We start from the raw sequence: 21,879 nt of genomic DNA on the forward strand, positions 1-21,879 counted from the left end.
GAAAGGAGGGAACAGCCAGAGTGGGTGGAGGGAGGGAGGCAGGAGCTGAGTGTGGAAAGGGGAAGGATGGCCCTTCGAGGCAGATATCAGATCAAGCAAGGCAGGGCCAGATCAGGTCTCCCACCCCCTCCCACCTTCAGCTGCCTCATCTACAGGCCAGAGCCAACAGCGGCTTCCATTCCTGCCACCCACATTCTCCTCAACGCCACGGAATTCCTCCCAAACACATCACAGCATCCCTCTCTCCATGCCATCACAGTTGTCCTGGTCACCTGGCATTCTAGCTCTCCTTGTCCTCTGGCCTGGGGCCCACGAGGCAGCGCAGGGCAGTCACAAGGAGGCAGATGTGGGCACACTGTGAGTCAGAGTTGCTCATTGCCTGAGCGGGATGGAGGGGCTCCCAGTCCCCAAGGGTATGCAAGCAAGGACAGTGCCCTGCTGCCAGGGAGCCTGTGCCCTGAGAAAGGGCCCTGCTGAGGTGACTGGCCTCCAGCTCTGAGTCCGGTAACCTTGAAGGTCTGTACACCTTCCTCAGCCTCACCCCCTCAGGGTGGGTTGGGAGCTGGACAAAGCAAGTCCAGGAGCCTCCGAGAGGCAGGCATGGCGGCTTCAGCAGAAGAGGAGGAGGACGCTGAGTGTCCCGCTGAGCCAGTGTCAGAAGGGAGTTTATATTCCTCAGGAAATGATGGCCAAAGGAAGACTTTGGATGGATGGATGGATGGATGACTGGATGATGAATGAATGAATGGAATGATCCCCTCCAGGGAGAGTTTGTTGTTCCCTCTCCAGGCAAGTCTGACCCTCCTGCCTGGGGCTCCCACGCCCCCACCACCATGGCATGCACTGTGTGCATCAATGCAGTGCCACCCTTTCCCGTCCGGCTCCCACAACAGACTGGGAGCTTTTGAAGGGGAGAGATTGTCCCCGGGTCTCCAGCATTAACCAGCCTCTCACATATGTCAGGAGGTGTTTGCTGAGCTGTGAAATGACTGGGTGAACCCCTGTGTGTCCAGGGCTATTGGACTGTGAGGGCTACATGCCATCAGGGAGCAGAGGGGTATGCAGGAAGGATCCAGGCAGGGGAGAGAGCTGAGACCTCTCAAAGCCTCCCCAGTCTGGACAGTGACGATCTTAGAGAAGGAGCTGGAGAAATGGGGTGTCTCCTACTGAGAGCCTTTGGCAACCTCTCCCAGGCACCTCCACAGGCCAGGAGGCCCTTTGTGCTTCAGGATCATCTCCCAGTGCAGACCGAGTGGGAGCAGCAGGTCAGGAGAGAGGGCTCTTCCCCAAGAGGAGCACTGTCACTGTCACCTTCTTTCATGAGTGAGGTCACCTCCTCCAGGAAGCCTTCCTGGGTGGTCACTTGTCCTCTTCCCAGGCCTTCTGAGAGTTCCCACAGGACCAGAATCTACAGGGCCCCAGGCCTCATGGAGTCCAATCCCCAGCCTGATGGGGTAGACTAAGGCCAGAGGAGGCAGAGAAGGACTCACCCAGGCTCCTACCTGGAACCAGGAGACCCATGCTTCAGCCCAGCCCTTTGGGCCACACTAGGACACTTTGACCCGGAGTCCTGCTTGCCTTTGGGGCCCCTCTAATACTTGCCTTGGCCAGGGGATGGGCTGAGCCCTCTCAGATGTGGGGTAGGGCTGAGTGTCTGCCTCCAGGCCAGAGACTGGGTCTCTTGTCTCCTCACTGTGTCCGTTGTTCATGGGAGGTAAATGCTGAAGGAGGCGGCCTGGCCTAGGGTTAGTGTGGGCCTGCAGAGGGTGGGGAGGAAGGGCTGGCCTGGGCTGGGCTGGTGGGGGTAGACAGTGGGTAGACCCAGCCATGCTGGTCTTCTTAGGGTTGAGACAGAGAATAGGACACAGCGGCTGGCTGCCCAGTGACACCTGCCCTGGGGCTCTCCCCGACTGTCCCAGAGCGTTTTCTCCCTGCCTCTCAGCCTCCCTGGGCGCTTGGCCGCCTCTCTCTGTCTGTGCTCTGTGGCGTGTATGTCTCCCACAGCCTCCTGCTGCTTTCTCCTCTGACTGTATTCGGCTCTCTCTCGTCAGAGCTTGGCCCATCCCAGCTGTTCCCCAAACCCCGGGGGGAGGGGAAAAGTGGAAGTATGAGAAAGAGAGACGGGGACAGAACAAGGACCAATTCAGAAGCAGAAGGACAGACATAAGAGCCGGAAGGGAACCCCAGGGACAGGCGGGGGCTGGAGAGGCAGGGCTGGCTGGGGAAGCCCCTGATGAGAAGCCCCTGAAGACCAAGGCAGAGCTGGGGGAAGAACGGGGTCCACCCTCTTCTTCTGCACTGACTCCTGCCCTGATTCCCTCTCCCTGCCCCTGCAGGAATGTGTGAGCACTTTTATTGTTCCTAAAAATAGCCCTTCTTTTTGGGAAGGTTGGGATAAGCCATCTTCTGGGTGGGGTCCATCTGGGGCATGCCTGGCCTATGGGGTCCCAGCCACCATGCTCCCCAGGGCAGGGGTCTCTCAGCTCCTCTCTCGCACTGCAGTACTTTGTTAAACACAAATGTGACCCTGTCCCTCCCTTGCACAAGACTGTTATGACTCCTGGGGACGCCCCCTCCCTCCTCCAGAGTGATAGGCTGGAAGCAAAGTGCTCAGCACACAGCCTGGAGCAGGGCTCTCGGTCACCTTACCGCGTCAAAGGGCCAAGGGCGAGGGGCTGCTGCTCCCTCCATCCGGTTCTGCCTGCTCTGGCCTCAGGCCTCTTCGCAGTACCCCAGCCTGATTCCCTGCACCCCTCCAGCCTCCCTACTCTGAGCCTTTGCTCCTCGTTTCCTGCTCCGTGGTGTCGTCTCTTCTCCTCTCCTGTCCTTCCTGCTCTGGGCCTCCAGAAGCCCCCAGCCCTCTCCCCTGATCTTGTCCTCTTACCACTGGGACTCTCATCCCACCTCCTCTCTCTCCCGTCCCCCTCACAGCGCAAGCAAGGAGCTGGGCCACAGAACCCAGAGCAGATGGGGCACCAAGGCACAGTACCCTCCTCCAGTGAAAAAGAGAGTTGGCGGGAGACATGGCAGGCTCCAGGGCCTCCGCACTCCCCCAGACCCGGACCTTCTCTGCTGCCTTCATATACCCTCCCCAGCTTTGGCTGGCTTTTCGGGACTCCAGGCCCCGAGTCTCTGTCTCTCGAATCAGTCTCCAGGGGAAAGCCCACCCAGTCTCACCTCCTTCCTGTCTCCATTTTTCAGATGAGAGAGCCAAGCCCCAAAGAGGGGAGGCAATGTGTCTACGAGCCCATGGGAAGCTGGCCATGGGCCTTGGTCACGCTGCCTCATTACACAGGGTCCCGGTTAGTGGGGCTGCAGGGGCTGAGGCAGGGTCTCACCTAGCCCACCTCCCCACCCAGCCCAGCCCTCCAGGCAGGCAGGCTGGTATCCAGAGTTATTTGCCTTTGGAGGGCCCAGGAAGCCAGAGAACAAACATCCGGAGTCTCTGGAACCTCTCCTATTTTCCCTCCTCACATCCCGAGGACCCGGGAGCCAGCGTGAGCATGCACACAGCACACACAGAGGGATAGCTTGTGGGACTGTTGTGAATCTGTGGGTCCCTTAGAACCCCAAAGCCCTGAAAAGAGGATGATGCCCTCCCACCAGACCCTCGGACCCTCTATACAATTCAAACTAAATTTTATGTTTGAAATGAAAATCAAAATGGCTTTTGTGTGTTTTTTCTGATTGCAGAACTCTGGATACACTCATCAAAACGGACCTGTCCTCTCACTCTGTGCAGAGCTCCCGCTTTGCTGGTGACCTAAGCACATGTGCAGGCTGCCCATTAGTGGTCCACGGTGGCTTGTCCCTAGGGGCCATCACATGATGGTGGCAGACTATGTTCTCTGGGTCACTGAGGGAATGTCCGTGTGAAAGTATGTAGGTCTGTGTTTCTGTGGGAGCCTGTAACCCACGTGGTTTGTGAGAGTGTAAACACGCGTGAGTACCCTGTGTCTATGTGTGTGCACTGGCCATCTGCACGTGGGGGTGACCGTGTGGGCCTGCGTCTATGCATATGCGATTCAGGTCTTTGATGTCCATGTGACAGTGGTGCAGTGAGTGCGTGGCTGTCGAGGGGGCTGTGAACGTGCTGGTGGCTAGCCTTGTCTCCAACTGAGTGAGTGAACGTGTGGCTGAGATGGTGGAATCTGAGAGGGTCTAATTCTCCTCCTCTGTGCACCCCTGTCACTTCTTCCATCCCCTCCCTCAGACGCGGGCTCATCTGCCTGCCCTGCCACATGCCACTTGGACTGAACAAGTCTTTGGACCTTCCTGGGCTCAGTTTCCTCATCCATAAAATGGTCCCTTCCCCTAGAGCTGCTGAGAAGATTAAATTGAGCCATCAAACCTTTTCCTAAACTGACTCCCAGCAGGGGGGTGGGGCCACCTGTGTGGACATTAAAAAGAAGGGAGCCCAATCCTCTGGGCAGATGCGGGTCTGAGGGGCAAGGCCTGGTGAGGGAGAGGGGGCTGAATTTCAGCACTGCCCCCCTCTGCTAGAGCTGCTGTGCAAGGTCTAGCCCACATAGTTAAGAGGCTTTGGCCTTGCAGGTGACCAGGAAAGGGCAGCTCCCTTTCTTCCTGCCCTACCTTCAGGTGTGCAGCCTGGAACTAGAGGGTCTCTGATGATAGGACTGCAGTGGACACATTCCAGATGAGGCTCTGAGGACACTCACCCCTCCCCACTTCCCTGGGGCCCTGTCCTCTCCACCTACCCTCCAGCGCTCCCTCCCCAAGGCCCAGGAGAAGGCACTTCAGAAGACACAGGGACTGACCAGAGCTGGGATTCAGAGCTAGGCTAGCTGGGGCCTCTGATAACCCCCAATCTCACTCCCATTTTCGGAAAGGGAGATTGAGGCCCAGAGAGTGGCAGGGACCCTCCCAGGGATACAAGTGAACCCAGGAAATCCAGCCTCCTGTTTCAAGGCCTCTGTAGCTGGGTTTGAGATAGACCCAAGCTGGATTCTGTTGGCTCCTGAAAGAAGACCAAGGAAGTGGGTAGAGGTCCCAAAAGACAGGCACTTCGACACCTGTGCCTCCGCTGTGGGCATGGACTCCTATCCGCCCCCACCCTCCTACGGGACCAGATCCCCTACTGGTGTGATTAACCAAATTATGGGGCTTTTTCTTGAGCAAATTACATCGGCCTAATTGAATGAGGCTGCAGGAGCCTGGGCTGGAGGCTGACAGTGGTGAGGACAGCAGGGGAGAGGAGCGGGCAGGAGCGAGTGGGTGGAGGGGGTGTCGGTGACAACACCCAGCAGGGGACAGAAGTTGCGGGAGAGGGAGAGAGGAGGGCTGTGGGTGTAAGAGAAGATGATACCTCACTCAGTGCACCCTCACTGTGCTCCCACTGGTGCTCCTGTCATTTGGGGGCCTGGGGTGCAGGCACTGAGGTTACTGCTCCCCAAAAGACCACAGAGCATTTACCAAGTGCCAGGTGTTGCCTGCATGCAAGCACTGCTTCACGTCATCCTCCCAACAGCCCCCATTTTACACTTGAGGAAACTGAGGCTCAAGAGATAAAATGACTTGCTAAATGTCAGAGCCTAGACAAGGCTGTCTGACGCCACAGGCCCTGCTCTTCATCAGCACCTTCGACATCCTGCTGAAGTGCCCACATTCTGCCCCCAGGAAGCCTTCCTGGGTATTCAGAGAAGGGAGGAGCTCGTCTCTGGGCACAGACACCATTTCTGTCCCCATTCAATGCTTCTCCTCATCTGCCCTACAATCTCCATGCTCCCGCATATGGTCAGCAGCTGAGGCTGGGGCTGAGCACACTTGAATCACATGCAGCCGTGTCACCTATATTCAGTCCCTTTCACTCCCATGCAGAGTCCTGCACTGTGTCACACTCACCAACCAGGGCAACACAAGGAGACATGACCCCTGTGGCCTTCACACAGCAGGTCCCACCTGCTCAGTGACGCACAGTCATTTCAGCGTCCACAGCATCCACCTGTCCCACATCGCTGGGGGTTCACAGGGCCACATACACAGTGATCTCTTGCTGTCACCCTGACTCAGGGTCTCCCACATCTTCAGGGTCACACCCATGTTCCCAAAGCCACCATGTCACCCTCACACAGCATCAGACACAGTTCCACACTGGCTGTGTGTCACTGTTACATTTCAGCATCATCCAGGACCTCCTAGCCTTACAAAACAAAAATCCAATGTTACATCTATTTTAGAATTTGTCTAGCAGGTTTTTCAGTCTTCACCGGAAAGCTCCCCCCACAAAAAAGTCTACCTTTGGTGAAATGACATCATGTCTGGGATTTGCTTTAAAATATTTCAGCAAAGCAACTTAAGAAATGGGAGAAAAATATTTGCAAAGCTTTTATCTGATAAAGAGGTAATATCTGGAATATATAAGGAACTCCTACAATTCAACAATGAAAAAAGCAAATGACCCGATTTTTTAAATGGGCAAAGGACTTGAATCAACATTTTTCCAAAGAAGATACACAAGTGGCCAACCAGTACATGAAAAGACGCTCAGCCTCACAAATCATCAGGGAAATGCAAATCAAAATCACAATGAAATGTCACCTCATACCCATTAGGATGGCTACCATTAAAAAAAATAATAATACCATTCGACCCAGCAATCCCATTACTGGGTATATACCCAAAGGATTGTAAGTCGTTCTATTATAAAGACACACACATGTATGTTCATTGTGGCACTGTTTACAATAGCAAAGACTTGGAACCAACCCAAATGCCCATCGATAGACTGGACAAGGAAAATGTGGCACATATACACCATGGAATACTATGCAGCCATAAAAAACAATGAGTTCTGTCCTTCATAGGGACATGGATGAATCTGGAAACCATCATTCTGACACAAGAACAGAAAACCAAACACTGCATGTTCTCACTCATAGGCAAGTGTTGAACAATGAGAACACATGGACACGGGGAGGGGCACATCACACACTGCGGTCAGTTGAGGGGGGCCTAAGGGAGGGACAGCAGGGGGTGGGGAGGGTGGGGAGGGATAACGTGGGGAGAAATACCAGATATAGGTGATGGGGGGAGAAAGGCAGCAAACCACATTGCCATGTATGTACCTATGCAACAATCCTGCATGATCTGCACATGTGCCCCAGAACCTACAAGATAATAATAAATAAATTTTAAAAAACAGAAAATAACACGTGTTGGCAGGGATGTGGAGAAACGGAAACCCTTGTACACTGTCAGTGGGAATGTAAAAAGGTACAGAAAACAGTATGGAGGTTCCTCAAAAACTAAAAAATAGAATTACCATACAATTCAGCAAGTCTACTCCTAGGTATACATCCAAAAGAATTGGAAGCAGGATCTTGAAGAGATATTTGTACACTGGGCCGGGCACGGTGACTCACACCTGTAATCCCAGCACTTTGGAAGGCTGAGGTGGGCGAATATCAAGGTCAAGAGATCGAGACCATCCTTGCCAACATGGTGAAACCCCGTCTCAACAAAAAATACAAAAATTAGCTGGGCGTGGTGGCATGCACCCATAGTCCCAGCTACTCAGGAGGCTGAGGCACAAGAATCTCTTGAACCCAGGATGCAGAGGTTGCAGTGAGCTGAGATCACACCACTGCACTCCAGCCTGGTGACAGAGCAAGACTCCGTCTCAAATAAAATAAAATAATAAAATAAAAAAGATATTTGTACAATTATGTTCATAGCAGCATTATTCACAATAGCTAAAATGTGAAAGCAACCCAAGTGTCGGTCTGTCCACACACTGGAATACTATGTGGCCATAAAAAGGAAGGAAATCCTGTCACACGCTGTAACATGGATAAAACTAGAGGACGTTATGCTAAGTAAACTCAAAAGCCAGTCACAAAAAGACAAATACTACATGATTCCAATTACTGGAGGTATCTAGAGTAGTTCAAGTCATAGAGACAGGAAGTAGAATGGTGGGTGCCAGGAGCTGGGGCTGGGGGAGAATGGGGGCTGTTGTTTAATAGGTGCAGAGTTTCAGTTTGAGAAGATGAAAGGGTTCTGGAGATTGGTTGCAAAACAGTGTGAATGTACCTACCACAACTGAACTATACACTTAGAAATGGTTGCGATGGTAAAGTTTAGACCATGTACATCTTACCACATTCAAAAAATGTTAAGCCTAAGCAAAAAAAAATGAAAGCACAGGTGGGGCGGGGGGAATAGAGGAGACAAATGAGGCCAAATCCCAACAACTGTTGAACTGGGGTGATGCGTATATGGCAGTTTATTCTATTATTCTCTCTGGCATTTTGTCTGCTTAAAATTGCCCATAATAATAATTTTTAAAATGTGGCAGCCAGGTGGATGGCTCACGCCTGTAATCCCAGCACTTTGGGAGACAGAGGCAGGTGGATCACCTGAGGTCGGGAGTTTGAGACCAGCCTGACCAACATGGAGAAACCTGTCTCTACTAAAAATACAAAATTAGCCAGGTGTGGTGGCACATGCCTGTAATCCCAGCTACTCAGGAGGCTGAGGCATGGGAATCACTTGAACCCAGGAGGCAGAAGTTGCAGTGAGCCAAGATGGTGCCACTGCACTCCAGCCTGGGCAACAAGAGCAAAACTCAAAAAAAAAAAAAATGTAATCTCCCTTCCCAGCGACCACGTCCTCTGCAGCCCTCACAGCCCAACATCTCCAAAGGGCTCTCCAGGCTCACATCTTCACCTCCCTCACCATCCCATCCAGGCCCAGTCTGACTTCTGGATCCAGCCCGTGAGCCTGACTCCTCCACAGGGCCCAGCACAGCATGATCTTCCAGTGCCCATCTTACCTGTGGGCCAGCACCATCCACACACCATCCCTCCCTCCCCTTGAGCCTCTTTCCTCTCTCGGCTTCCGGCTTCACACTCCTGGTCTCCTCTGCCTCCCTGGCCCTCCTCCTCTGTCTCGTTGCTGCTCCTCCTCACCTCCCAGCCTCTAGACAATGGAATAGGCAGGGTTGAAGGCTCAGTCCGCAGTCCCCACCTCTTCTGTTGCCAAGCTCCCTATCTCTGTCATCCCAGCCAGATCCAGGACCTTAACAAAACTCTCCATGCCTGTCAACTCCCCAGGTGTATCCCCAGCCTGGTCCCACTACCCGAGGTACACCTTCACCTGGATGATTCCCTTAACACGCCCTTAAAACAGCTCACTCAATTTCTGCCTCCTTGTCCTCCCACCCTACTAGTGCTGACCTTCCCCCTGCCTTTGCCCATCTCAGAAACATCTCCACCATCCATCACTTGGTCCTTCAAGCCGGAATCCTGGAAGTTGTTCTCGGGTTCTCCCTCTTGCTCACCTTCTCATTGATCAGCAAGTTCTGCCATTTCCACTTTCAAATATCTCCAAAGTTGGTCCTTATCTCTAACTCTTCCGCCATCCCATCAGCACAGGCACCATCTCCTGCCTGGGCAGCTGCAGGAGCCTCCAATTGCTCTGCCCACCTCCTCTTTGCATCCCCTAACTTATCCCCCCTCCTTTGCCACACACCGTGCACACATGCACACATATACACGCTGCAGCCAGAGCAATTTTATTTTTTCAAGACAGAGTTTCACTCTTGTCACCTAGGCTGGAGTGCAATGGTGCAATCTCAGCTCACTGCAACCTCCGCCTCCCTGGTTCAAATGAGTCTCCTGCCTTAGTCTCCTGAGTAGCTGGGATTACAGGCACCCACCACCACACCCGGCTAATTTTTGTATTTTTAGTAGAGACAGAGTTTCACCATGTTGGCCAGGCTGGTCTCCAACTCCTGATCTCGTGATCCACCTGCCTTGGCCTCCCGAGATGCTGGGACCACAGGTGTGAGCCACCATGCCCAGACCAGAGCAATCTTTTAAAACTATCCTTTGGGGCCCGGGTGTGGTGGCTCACGCCTGTAATCCCAGCACTTTGGGAGGCCAAGGCGGGTGAATCACGAGGTCAAGAGGTCGAGACCATCCTGGTCAACATGGTGAAACCCCATCTCTACTAAAAACACAAAAAATTAGCTGGGCATGGTGGCACGTGCCTGTAATCCCAGCTACTCAGGAGGCTGAGGCGGGAGAATTGCCTGAACCCAGGAGGCGGAGGTTGCGGTGAGCCGAGATCGCGCCATTGCACTCCAGCCTGGGTAACAAGAGCGAAACTCAGTCTCAAAAAAAAAAAACAAAACATCCTTTGGACGGTGTTACTTTCCTGCCTGAACCCTTCGGTGCGTTCCCCTGACAGTGTCCTACACAGTGCTGTGTGTGCACATTGAATACTGTCACAACCATTACACAGCATCACACATGTAATGTCAGGCTCAGGATCACACAGTGTCACACATTCGCTTCCACAGACTTGCTGTCACTCCATGTCATGCCTTTGCACAGTCAGCCTCACTAGATCATACGCTTGGGACACGCTCAGTTTCACAATTCAGTGTCAGACACTCGAGCCACAGACTCATGACCATACCTGTTACTGCAGCATCATTTGCTCATGTTTCTGTATTTGATTCTCATGGAGTCACACCCTCCATGCACCCATTGTCACTTTCAATATGACAAGTGTGGTACAGGCAATGTGCAATGTCACACACTTAGTATCAGCATCACACAATCAACATCACACAGTGTCACAGTGTCACATACTTGGTGGCACAGCCACTCTGTACACATCTGCTATCATAGAGTGCCTCTTACCCAGTGTCACATACTCAGTGACTCACCCATACTCCACACAGTACCCCGTGATCATGGTCGCACACTCGATATCACACCTCATAAGCTCCGTGTCACATGTGCAGAATGCCCCCTGTCCCACAGTGTCTCTGTGTCCCTCTTGGTGTAACCCTGGGTTCCATAAGCTCAGCTCCTCATCCCCACCCCACTGGGCACAGTCACCAGGGCTGCTGCCCCGTGTCACGGCTGTTTCCTGTTGTTGTGCTCAGAGTCCTCAGCCTCTGCTTGTTCCTTCAAGGATTTCCTGTTGTCAGGGCCCCCGGCAGGCCTGGCCTGTCTGGGATACACGGCCCTAAGCCCAGGTGCTGGCCAGCAGGAACCCTGGGCCCTCTGCCTCCCTACTCCAATTCAGGCTGGATCCATGGGACTGTCCATCCTCCCCCAGTCCACCTACCTGGAGCCCCCATGTGTCTGCACTGGTGCTGGCTTTAGTGGATGGACAGAGGAGATGAGCTCCGGGCCTCGCGCCACCCCCAGGGTGCCCAGGCCTGTGCTTCCCAGAACAGGGCTCCAGGACAGCCTGTACAAAGCTGCTACAGAGGCTGAACCACTGTGGACAGGACTAGCCCGATGCTGGTCTACGGGGCTCCATGTGAAGCTGCTGGAAGCCTGAGAAGGGGGAGGAGGAAGGCAGAGGACAAGAGTTGGAGGTTTAAAGTTGAGGAAGACTTCCCAGAGGAAGCAGCTGAGAGCCAGGAAACAGGGAGGAGGAGGAGGAAAAGGCAGCCTGAGGAGGGGACACCAGGCTGGAGGCCGGAACCTGGAGGAGACAGAATGGACCAGGAGGAAGAAAGGAACGTGAGAGAGGCGGAGGGCATTTGTGGGATTTGGAGAAAACAGGCTTCTCTCCCATCTGCTCCCACCTCTCCAGCACTCGGCCAGCACTCGGACTCAGGCTCTAGGCAGCAGCCTCTGGCACACCCTTCCCTCCTGGCCTCATGGACTGCCCCAACAAGGGCCCGGTCAAGCCCCCTCTCCTCCTGCCCCGGCCAGCCTGCAGGAAGGACACACGAAGGCCAGCGCACACGCTCCTCACACAGCCTGAGATAAATATTTCCCGGGAAACGGAACTTGTTCTCTCAGTGTTTACAGCCAAGGGCCAGGCAGGACAGTGGGGGCGGGGCCGGCTGTAGGAACCTCAGCCCCGGGCTGCAGCATCTGGCCTGGGCACTGCCTCTGACCTGCCTGTGCCTCTGAGACAGCCCCTGTCTTTCTCTGAGTCTCAACTCCAGGCTCTGGAGGAGGCTGGCCCTCCCTGGGCCTAGGCCTGCCTGCAAGCCTCCCCTAGCTCAGTGTGTATCTTCTCTGGGTATAAATCCCTGGTGCTTAATGACTCTTCCTTCAGACTAGCCTTCTCAGATGGCAGGACCTGCGATGCCCATCTCTCCCTTTACGCAGTCAGCCAGGGGTGTGGACAGTGGATGGGCAGGCAGAGAGACAGGCTGGAGTGGCAGCCGAAACCGCCTCCCTGGCCCCAGGTCCCTGCACGCCCTGGGCCTGTGCAGCCCGACAGGTGGGCACAGACAGATGGCAGGGCCTCAGGGCCCCCATGGATGCCAGATGCTATGGCCAACTTGTTGGCAGCCACTCCCTCGGGGCCATGGGGCATCACAGAGGCCACTGGCTCCTGATGTGCAGAATCCAGGAGAAGGCAGCACACCTGGCAGTTAGGAGCTCTCGCTCAGGAATGTTAGACAGAGGCCCGAAAAGTGCTGCCTGCAGGGCCACCTCCAGCCTCACCCAGGGCTCCTTGCTGGTAAGCTGTGCTCCTGTACTGGGAGCCTTCTCCCTCCCACTCCTGCCCACACTCTCACACAAGCTGCTCCTTCCCCAGCGAAGCTCTGCTCCACCCCCAGTGGCAATGGCAATACCCCCTCCAACCTGGCTCCCACCCCTGCCTAGCGCTATCCCCACAGCTGGGCCCATATATTCACCACTGGTGGCCTCAGTCTCACCCTGACTCTGGCACCAAGCCTTCCTCAGCCCAGGACTCAGGGGCAGAACGTTTTGGAGCCAGGTTCTGAACATGAGCCAGCCTCCTGCAGCCCCCTCTGGGGCTGAGTCCTTGTTCCAGGCTCCTCTATCTGCTTGTTCCCAGTCTGTTCTGGTCCTGATTGTCCTCAGCTAATGCTGTCAGCAGCTGGCCACATGGACCTCTCTGACTGCCTAGCTGATCTCTGGCTTCTTCCGTTGGTGGCCTTGACCCTCTCCATCCTTCAAAGTTCCAAGGTTGCCTCCTCCAAGTCTCCAAGACTGCCCCTTCTTGGAACTACTCCAGTCCTATTCACAGTCACTCTTGTTCATTCAAGAAGTATTTATTGAGCACCTACTGTATACTAGGCCTATACCAGGTACCACATGGGCCCAAGAGAGACAAAGGAGACTCAGCCTCAGTCTCTGCCTCCTGGGTGTTCACACTCCCATGGGGAAGGATACATTACCCACAGCACCACGTGGGGTAACAGGTTTCTCAACTGTGGGCTCAGAGAAATGGGGACTGTGAGTGCCTGGGGAAGGGAGGAGACTGGCTCGGCCTGAGGTGGAGGGACCAGTCTGAGGGAACTTCACAAAGGATGCGACATTTCATCTGGGCCTTGAAAAGAGAGTAGGTGGAGAAAGAAAGGAAGGCCTTCCAGACAGGTGGTCAGTGTGAGCGAAGGCAGGAGGCGGGAGGAGCTGCTGTGTGCTGGGAGTGAGCACAACCATGTGGCGGGAGTGCTGGCTGTCTTGGGGCATGAGGGGACATGAGGGGACATGAGGGTACCCAGCAGGCAAGGCCAGCAATGCCCTGCCAAGGGGTGTGGTCTTTGTCCCAAGAGCAGCAACAGAGGAGCCGGTGTTGGGTGGTGCATTTCGGTACTTTGTCTGGACGCCAGTGCCCTCATCCACGTCTGCCTCTCCCCATCCCCCCGCCCCAGCTAGGGCTCCCAAGCCGCCATCTGGGCCCTGACAGCCATCACAAAGAAGGCATTGCTCAGCATGCTCAGTTCACCAACTTGAACTGCCTCAGCCCCGACTTCCAGAGAGACAGTAACGATGCGGAGGCCTGGCCCTGAAGGAGGATGGCAAGAGCCCCTCCTCCAAGCCAGCTGCTGGCACAGGGGCCGGGGAACCATCCCAGGAGGGTGTGCTGAACACACGCCTGCTGGGCAGGGATGGGTGCTGGCGGCTCTGCTTTCTTGGCTGCCGCCCAGCCAGTGCCAGGAGAGCATGCCATGCCCATAGAACTTCCATAAGCCTCAGCCCAGCCCTGCAGAGCACCCCGTCTCATGGGGGTACAGCCTAGTCCTGGCTCCAAGGATGGCACCCTCGAGGGAAACAGGGAGGAGGCTAGCTCTCCCCAAGGACCTGCCATGAGCCAGGCCTGTGCCAGGCACCCCACACATACAGTCTGTAACTTCCCAACAGCTCTGTTGTGCTGATGTCGAATAACAGTGATTATGTCCCAGAATGACAGAGGTTCTTATCCCTGCCTGGCAGGTGAGGAGACTGATGCTCGGGTTGGTTAAGTGACAGGCACAAGGCCACACACCTAGGAAGCAAGGGAGCTGGGACTTGAACCCATGCTCATCTGACCCTGTGGTTTGTCCACTACATGAGGCCATCTTGGCTTCCCAGCCTCCACCCTGACAGGAAGGCCCCTCCTCAGGCTCCCCAGCTCCTTTTCCCTCCAGCTGCCCCTACAGTCTGAGCAATGCCCTCAGGTCCCCACTCTCTCCAGTCCTGCCCTCCCGATATCAGGGGCGTCCTCTCAGGCAGCCCATCTCTTCACAGCAGGACTAAGCATGGGCCTGGGCACTCGGGTGGGGTGCTGGCAGAACCCAGAAATACAGCAGGCCCTGCCAAGAGTCCAGGCAGACACAAACTGTCTTTGGGACAGGTGTGGGGATGGGGTCAGGACAGAGCTGAGAGCTGAGGAGCTCATGGCCCAAGATCCTTGGTCAGAGGGAGGAGGCAGCAGGACCCAGCCCAAGGAAAGGCAGAGAGAATACAGGGGTAGGAGCAGGTGAGGCCTACCCAGGGCAGCCTCAGGGGAAGGATGAGGCCAGTAAAGCTGAGCAAGGGGCAGAACTTGAACCTGCAGAGGGCAACCCAATAGCCTAGGCAGAGGGGGCTGCTCCACAGGCATAAGCAGGGAGCCTGGAGCCAACTCCTTCCCTTGGGCACAGTCCCCGTTGCCCAGGAGGGTCTCAGCTTTGCCAAAGCCCCCTCCTCTTGTGGCTCCCTGAGTGGATGACAAATCTAGTCTTTCCTGGCAGGTGGCCGAGGCTGCTGAGACACTGCAGGCTCCCAGGAACACCATCTGTCCCAGCTCTGGGGGGAGCCCCGCCCCATGGGGAATGCCATGGCAGTAAATAAATTAATAATGGCTTTCCAGGCCCTCCCCTCCCGTCTCCCTCTGCCAGCTCCCAGCAGCAGGGCCCAGCCCCACTTGGAAACACATTCTCAGGTCTTGGCCCTGTGTCCCAGCAGGGAACCCATGCTGAGCCCCTTCTGTGTACCAGGCCCTGTGCGGGCACCTTCGTTCCCATCTTGGTAAGATGGGAAAGAGCGAGCCTCGAGCCTGGGACACATCTGGGCTCCACTGTCGGCTCTGTCCCAATTCACTCGCTGCATGACCCCTCTGGGCCTCAGCTTCCCCAAATGTGGAACAGGAATAATAGCAGTCCCTGCCTCATAGGGGTATTGTAAGAATTAAACAAGGGAGGTGTCGAAAGCTCCTGGCACACAGGAGGGCTGATACAAGCAGCATCTTCCTCCCCCGCTCAGCTGGGCCTGGGCAGACTCATGCTGTTCTGGCTGTGGGTCCAGTTCACAACATACACGCATACACACACACACAGACACCCTCCTCTAAGCCTATCTTCAACATCAGCACCCCACCTTGTGTGCTCGTCAAGGCCCCTTCGAGCACTGAAGATTCCTATGAGGCACCCCAAAGGCATGTTAGGGGTTGGGGATGGCACCCCTCACAGGGAAAGAAATGCACTGGCTGAGCCCTGCACCAGTACCCACCCAAGGGTGGTAGAAGGTTCAGGAATAAAGAAAGCACAGTGCCCAGGCTCAAGGAGCTCACAGTGCAGAGAAGACGACAAGCCAGACACACAGAGTCACGTGATGGAGAAAACAGGGTGCTCACGGCACAGCACGGTGGGCGACAGACAGCAGAGTGCCCCGGCATCTGACTGCCAGGGCACGAGAGCTCAGAGGAGGGAGCGTGAGCGAGCTTGGTCCCGTGGTCCAGGGGTAGGGAGGACTTCCCAGAGGAGAGGAGGCTAGAGCTGATCCCCAAAGGATTTAGGAAGCTGAGGGGGAAGAGGCCAGCGGGAGTGGTTTGGGGGAGGCAGGAATAGATGAAGGGGGGCAGTAGCCAGGCTGGAATTGCAAAGGGGACGTAGGAATGGGGAGCATGGAGGATTCTGGGGCAAGAGAGTGACAAGTTCAGGTCTGTGCATTAGAGAGAGCCTCCTGGTGGCACGTGGAGGATGGGGAAACTGAAAGCAGGCAGCCAGTGAGTGGCCCAAGGGAGAGATGAGGGAGCTTGGACCCAAGCAGGCGGCGGAATGGAGGAGAGGAACTCGGGAAATATTCGGGGCAGAGAGTCAACAGGGAATTGTTGGGTGAAGGTGGGGAGGACAAGGAAGGAGTCTGGAGTGATTCCCAGGTGAGTTGAGAGGAGGAATCCTCATTGGAGGACTTCCAGGTTGGGGATACATAGGGTGAGGGGAGATGGTCTTGATATGGGGGTGATCCTAGTCTGGAGGGCTGGGGCTGGGATGCGACTCCAGCCTCCCCGTCCTCCCAATGGGGAGGGCACCACACAGACTGATCTCCAGTCTGCGCCCCACCCCCTCAAGCCCACCCACTTCTCCCTCCACTGAGCTCTCACCTCCAGTCGGTCGTCTCTACTCCCTGGGGGTCCTGGCTCCTTTGCAAGGGGGTCCAGGCTGGCTGCAAAGACAAGAAGGTCAGGGGCTGAGGCTGGCCAGGCCTTCTCCCCTTCTCCCCAGCCTGCCCTCCCATCAGTCCCCAACAAGCCCATGGATGGCCCCCTCCTCCAGGGAGCCTTGCCTGGTTGCACCCGGCTCTCTCCCCAGACTCCCTCCTTGTTCTCTGCTTCCCATGGGCACCTCTGGCTCTGCTGTATCCTCTGTTCCTTGACTCTGAAAACAGAGCCATGTTCCTTCTTTCCACCTAGGACTCGTAAAGAGTGAAAATGACCACCTCTTTCCTCTTTCTGAGGCCTCCTCCACTTCTGCTTCTCTCCAGGGAACTCCACTAGCCCTCTCTAAGCCTCGGTTTCCCTATCTGTAAAATGGGATCAGTAATGTCCACCTCACATAGTCACTGGGTCTCCATAGCAAGTTGGGTCTCTACTCACAGACAACCAAGGGGCTTCCAGCCTGGGCGCTGTGAGTCCCGAATGAATGTGAGTGCATGTGGGAGCCCCCACCCCAGCCCAGTGCCTAGTCATCTGGACTGGATCAGACCCCCAACCTGTATCCCACCAGTACCACTTCCATAGCTCCCTGAATGCTGGCGGTGGAGACATTGCCACAGCAGCCTGGAGACACCACAGGGACCTGTTCACTTGTTCTCCAGAAGCCCACTACCCCTTGGCATTCTGAACCCCCAGCCTCCCGCAGAAGCACTGTCCAGGGCCCGGCTGCCAGGCTCCTGCCCCTCCCCACCCCCACCCAATAAGCCTACCCAGGCATCGGACAGGCGGCGGGATATTCTGAGCCTGGCTTCGTTCCCGTCAGCTGCTGGCCACCATGCCAGCCTGGCGCGGGTGCAGGGGCTGATTTGATTTGGCAGCTTCAGAATCGTGTGGTGGGGACCGGGAGGGGGAGGGGGATGAGACACCCATCCCCTGCTAGTCCCTGCTAGGAAATAAACAGCCTGAGGCGCTCCTTCTGTGAGCTGTGGGGAGGGCACGGTCTGGCATGGGGGAGGTTCTGGGTTCCCTGCTGGTGTCCCCCTCTTCTCGCCTGGGCACTGGATGCCTCCCATGACTGCTGGAATCTCTGGCTCTCCTTGGGTTGACCGTAGAGGTGACCGGAGCTGCACCTGGTGTGCGGAGGCTGGCAGTGTGGCTGTGGCAGGGTGTCTGGTTGTCCCACATGTCCCTGTGTCCTGCAGTTGGGTGTGCCTGCAGCTGGGTCTGAGTGTCATCTAGGGAGACTGGATCTGTGTGGGGGGTGATGGTCTGGGTGTGGCCATCTCCTGCAGTGACAGTGGCGTCTGGTTGGGCCTCTATGAGGGGCTGACTGCAGCCAGGGTGTGATGAGGTCGTCCGTGTGCCTGACTCTCCTGTAGGCCTGGTATGCATTGGCCCTGGCCTGTTCCTTCCCTCTGTGCAGTGACCCCACTCACCTAGCCACATCCGCAGAGGAAATGACGAGGGTCGAGATAAGTGCCTGACCCCAGGGCCATCCCTTTAATCCACAAAGCCTGAGTCTTCTTTTCCACCCACATCCAGATGGGCTACCTGCTGAGCAGCCTGGGGACAGCCCCCTCCCCTCCCCTAAGAGGAGGGAATGCCAATTTCACTGGAGAATCTCACTCTCCCATCAGGCCTCCCACCACTCCCAGGACAGGTTCCTGCCCCCTAGCCCAGCAGAGGCACTGCCCACAGGCTGGCTGTTGGCTCCTGTCCCTTCCCAACCCCACCCAACTTCTGGTTCCCTCTCCAGCCAATTTCAAGTGTAGGGAAAGTGGCTAGGAGGAGAGGAGGGAGTCTCAGCTAGGTATTCCCAGCTCCCCGTAATCCCACCCCAGCCTGTGTTCGCCACTCTCCTGCTTCCCCCACAGAGGCCTCCCAGGCAGAGAAGCCCAGCTCACCCCTCCTGGACACTGGAATCTGCACCAACCCGCGAATAGCCTACCGGTGTCCTGGAGGCCTGGCCTCCACAGCCGCCAGTTAGAGAAAATCAGGGCTTTGATTTCCAGACCTCCGCACTGTGGGGTCACACCAGGACCCTAGTCCTAAGGGGCCAACAGGCCAGGGCTGTGTCCAAGCCACCAGCCAGGGAGGCCAGGGGAGGGTGGAGTCTGCTTTAGGGAAGACTCAGCCTCTCATCTGTCACCGCCTCCCCATTGTCCCATGTCCTGTGGGGACCTCAGGGCTCTCCCCACCCAGCGACAGGAAGCTGAGCCCCTCCTGGAGACACTGAAGGAGTGGCCCCAGGACTGAATGGGGGACTCAGCCTTGCCCTTCGGGTCACAGAGAAGGAACCTAGGCTCACAGAGCTCAGCTGTCACAAAGGGGCTAGTTGGACAGAGACAGTATTCCGGGCTCCTAAGGGGCTTCCTGGAGGAGGTATGTGAGCCCCGAGAGGAAGAGGACACTGGGTTCCAGAGTGGCCTCCTGGTGGTCTGATCAGTTTTCAGCTGGGATTTATAGATCCCAAGATACATTTGTAGTCTGTGTCTGTGTCTGTGTCTGGGCACATGGGCACGCATCTTAGTTATGGAGGTCTGAGCTCTAGTCTGTGTCCCAAGGACAGTGTCTGCCAGAAGCAGGGGTCAGCAGACAGCAGGGATAGTGAAAGAGAGGAGTTGGGCAAATAAGGGGAAGAGAGGGCAGCTCAGGGCTGTGGAAAAGGGCTGAGGAGAAAAGATCACCCCACCCTGCGTTTCTGTAGGTGCCTGTGTGCTTAAGCGCTGATCATCACAGTCAGTTCTCAAACCCTGGATGTCTGATGCCAAGGGCAGTGTGCACCCATGGCCCAGTGTGGAAGCGAGCATAGCACTGGGCTCTGCCTCGGCCTACTGTGCAGCTTTGGACAGGACCCGCCCCTCTCTGAGCTGGTCTCCTCATCTGAAGAATAAAAGGGTTGGACTTTGTGATCCCCTAGGGCCCTTCCAAATCTAACTTTCACTGGAGAGAGACTTAAATCCGGAGAAAGCCAGAGACAGAGACCTCACAGGGATGGGGAGGGCCCCAGGGCAAGCAGAGGTGAGACAAGGGAAGGGGCAGCAGGAGGAAGAAGGTGGCAGAGTAAGGACAGGAGGGCCTGGGGAGGCACACTACAGCCTATGGCTGGGGAGAGGCTCCCTGCCGGGGACAATGGAGCCTTGTGGAGGCCTGGGGGCAGCTGTCACCGCCACACCTGCTTCTGGCCTGTGGGAGGAGGAAGATGGAGGGGTGACGAACAGAGGTTCCGCTCCCTAACCTGAGTCCCCCCTTCAAGTCTGCTCCTCAGGTGTCCCAGGGAAAGTGGGGGAGGCTGTGGGCAATGAGGAACACCCAGGACTGGGAATCAGGAAGCCTGATTTAAGGCCCCGTTGTGTGTGTGACCGGGGCCAGCTTTGGTCTGTGAACCTACCAGGCAGGGAAGCCCTTGGACCCATGCCGCTGTACTGGGCTTCCAAGGACCCATGGGGGTGGGCACTCGAGAAGGAAACCCTCCCCTGCAGCCTGGACCCCTCCCCAGCTCTGGCCTGGGTGCTGAGGCCATAGGAAGGACCCAGGAGGCAGCAAAGCACTGGATGACTGGGCTGTGGCCTCGCACACAGGGGAGGACCTGCCAGCACTTCCAGTCCCTGACCTGGGATTCCCTTCCTTGACCCCTTCTCACCACCACCCTCGGGGCAAGGACAGGGTCTTCCCTCCTCAGCCTATACTCAGGGCATGCCGACGGGACCCCACTGGCTGTCCAGGCTTCTGCCCTTGTCTGAGGCCTTTGGACACGGGGAACTCGCAGGCGGTTCATGCATTTCCATGTCTGTGTCCAGGAAGTATTCATGTCCTGTTTCCCCATCCGGCTGTCAGGGAACGGGTGGGGGTAAGCATGCCTCTCCTTCCTCCACTGCTGCCATTTCTACCCAGATACTTTGGGGGCTGGGAAGAAAGGGCAGTTTCTCCTCTCTCTGCCACATTCTGAAATGGTTAAGGAATAGAGGCCAGTATTGAAGGAAATGACCCCCTTACCCTGCAAGCTTTGGGAGTGGCAGATCTCTCGAATGTACACACACCAATTCTGTTGTGACAGGAAGATAGCCTGTATGATCCAGGTTGAAAAGGTCTCCATTCTCCTCTAATGCCAGCCCAGCCTGTCCTGTCCTCCCTCCCTGCGGGTGGAGGGAGCGCCCACCATCCTGAGCTATCTGTCTCCATTGCTTCTTGTTATGTTTTTAATAACTGAACACTGACATTAACAAGGCAGGTGGTTGCAGCTCTTCCCAGCAGCCCCATTTAGAATCATTGAATCATCAAACCATCAAATCCTAGAATCCTATATTCACAGAATGTCCGTATCTCCAGCTCCTAGAGCCTCAGCATCTTAAAGTCACAGAATGTCGGAATCACACAACCACGCATCCACACAGCCCTGGCTGGGAGCTGAGAGTCAAGGAATGCTAGAATTGTCCCAGTTAGAGCTCCACAAACTGACAATTCCAGATTCTCCAAATCCTACACTCCTAGAGCTAGAGCTCATATATCCCTTGGATATATTGACCCTCAACTTCCTCCTTTTACAAGTGAGAAAATGCAGCCCAGAAAATGGTCTTGTGTAAGAATACCAGAGAGTTGGGGCCCAGGAACACAACTTAGAGATTGCAAGATCGGACCTCAGTATTCTGATGCTTCAGGAAACGGCACTGCTTTTCTATTCTGAAATACCAGTATTTATGTTGGGGTGATCCTGCGCTTCAGCTCGGCCTGTGCCCCTTTGCTCTCACTCCCGGCCCTCTCCATTCTTCTGGCCACCCTACCTTCCTGCTCCCCGTCCATACCACAAGCTCTCAGCCCCTCTTACCCTCAGCTCCTGCAACTCACATGCCCTGCCTGTCTCCCAGTGGCAGTCCCTAGTAGAGGCAACCATGGATGGGAGGCATGCAAGGCCAACTCCCTTAGGCTGGGGGGCAGGAAAGGCAGAATGCCTGCCCCCTGAAGCCACCAGCCAGAGTACAGGCTCCGCAGAGGAGGGGCCCTGCCGGCTCCTCTCCAGGGAGCTGAACAGGAAGGTCCTGGAGCTGCAGGGGGTAGCCACATCAGAGGCAGCAGCTTCAAGGGAGCCGGATCCAAAGTTTAGGGGAAGCAGCTGAGGCTTACAATTTACATTAGAACAATCACGTATGTTTAGCATTTTCATAAATTTACATTTTTACTCATTTTGGAATGTACTCAGACATTTTTGGATTTGAATTTTATTAAGTATTA

At 55.7% G+C, this 21,879-nt stretch overlaps 1 protein-coding gene and 1 non-coding gene across 3 annotated transcripts in view; one reads left to right on the forward strand and one right to left on the reverse strand.

The window, feature by feature from the left end:
• PDE2A (phosphodiesterase 2A) overlaps positions 1 to 21,879 on the reverse strand; it is a 100,041-nt gene that overhangs the window by 39,644 nt on the left and 38,518 nt on the right. Inside the window, exon 2 of one of the 2 annotated variants that reach the window (XM_012456904.2) lies at positions 16,600 to 16,661. The exons of the other annotated variant lie outside the window; for it this stretch is intronic. Coding sequence (XP_012312327.2) covers positions 16,600 to 16,661 — 62 coding nt within the window. The remainder of the gene's footprint in view (positions 1 to 16,599; positions 16,662 to 21,879) is intronic. 2 annotated transcript variants of the gene reach the window in all.
• Positions 6,178 to 6,239, forward strand: LOC135270291 (U7 small nuclear RNA). Its single transcript, XR_010338452.1, has one exon. It is a non-coding gene; the product is annotated as a U7 small nuclear RNA (small nuclear RNA).

The sequence above is a fragment of the Aotus nancymaae genome, unplaced genomic scaffold (genome assembly GCF_030222135.1).
Source record: "Aotus nancymaae isolate 86718 unplaced genomic scaffold, 86718_ANA_hifiasm-v0.15.2.pri h1tg000059l, whole genome shotgun sequence".
Classification (NCBI taxonomy): domain Eukaryota; kingdom Metazoa; phylum Chordata; class Mammalia; order Primates; family Aotidae; genus Aotus; species Aotus nancymaae.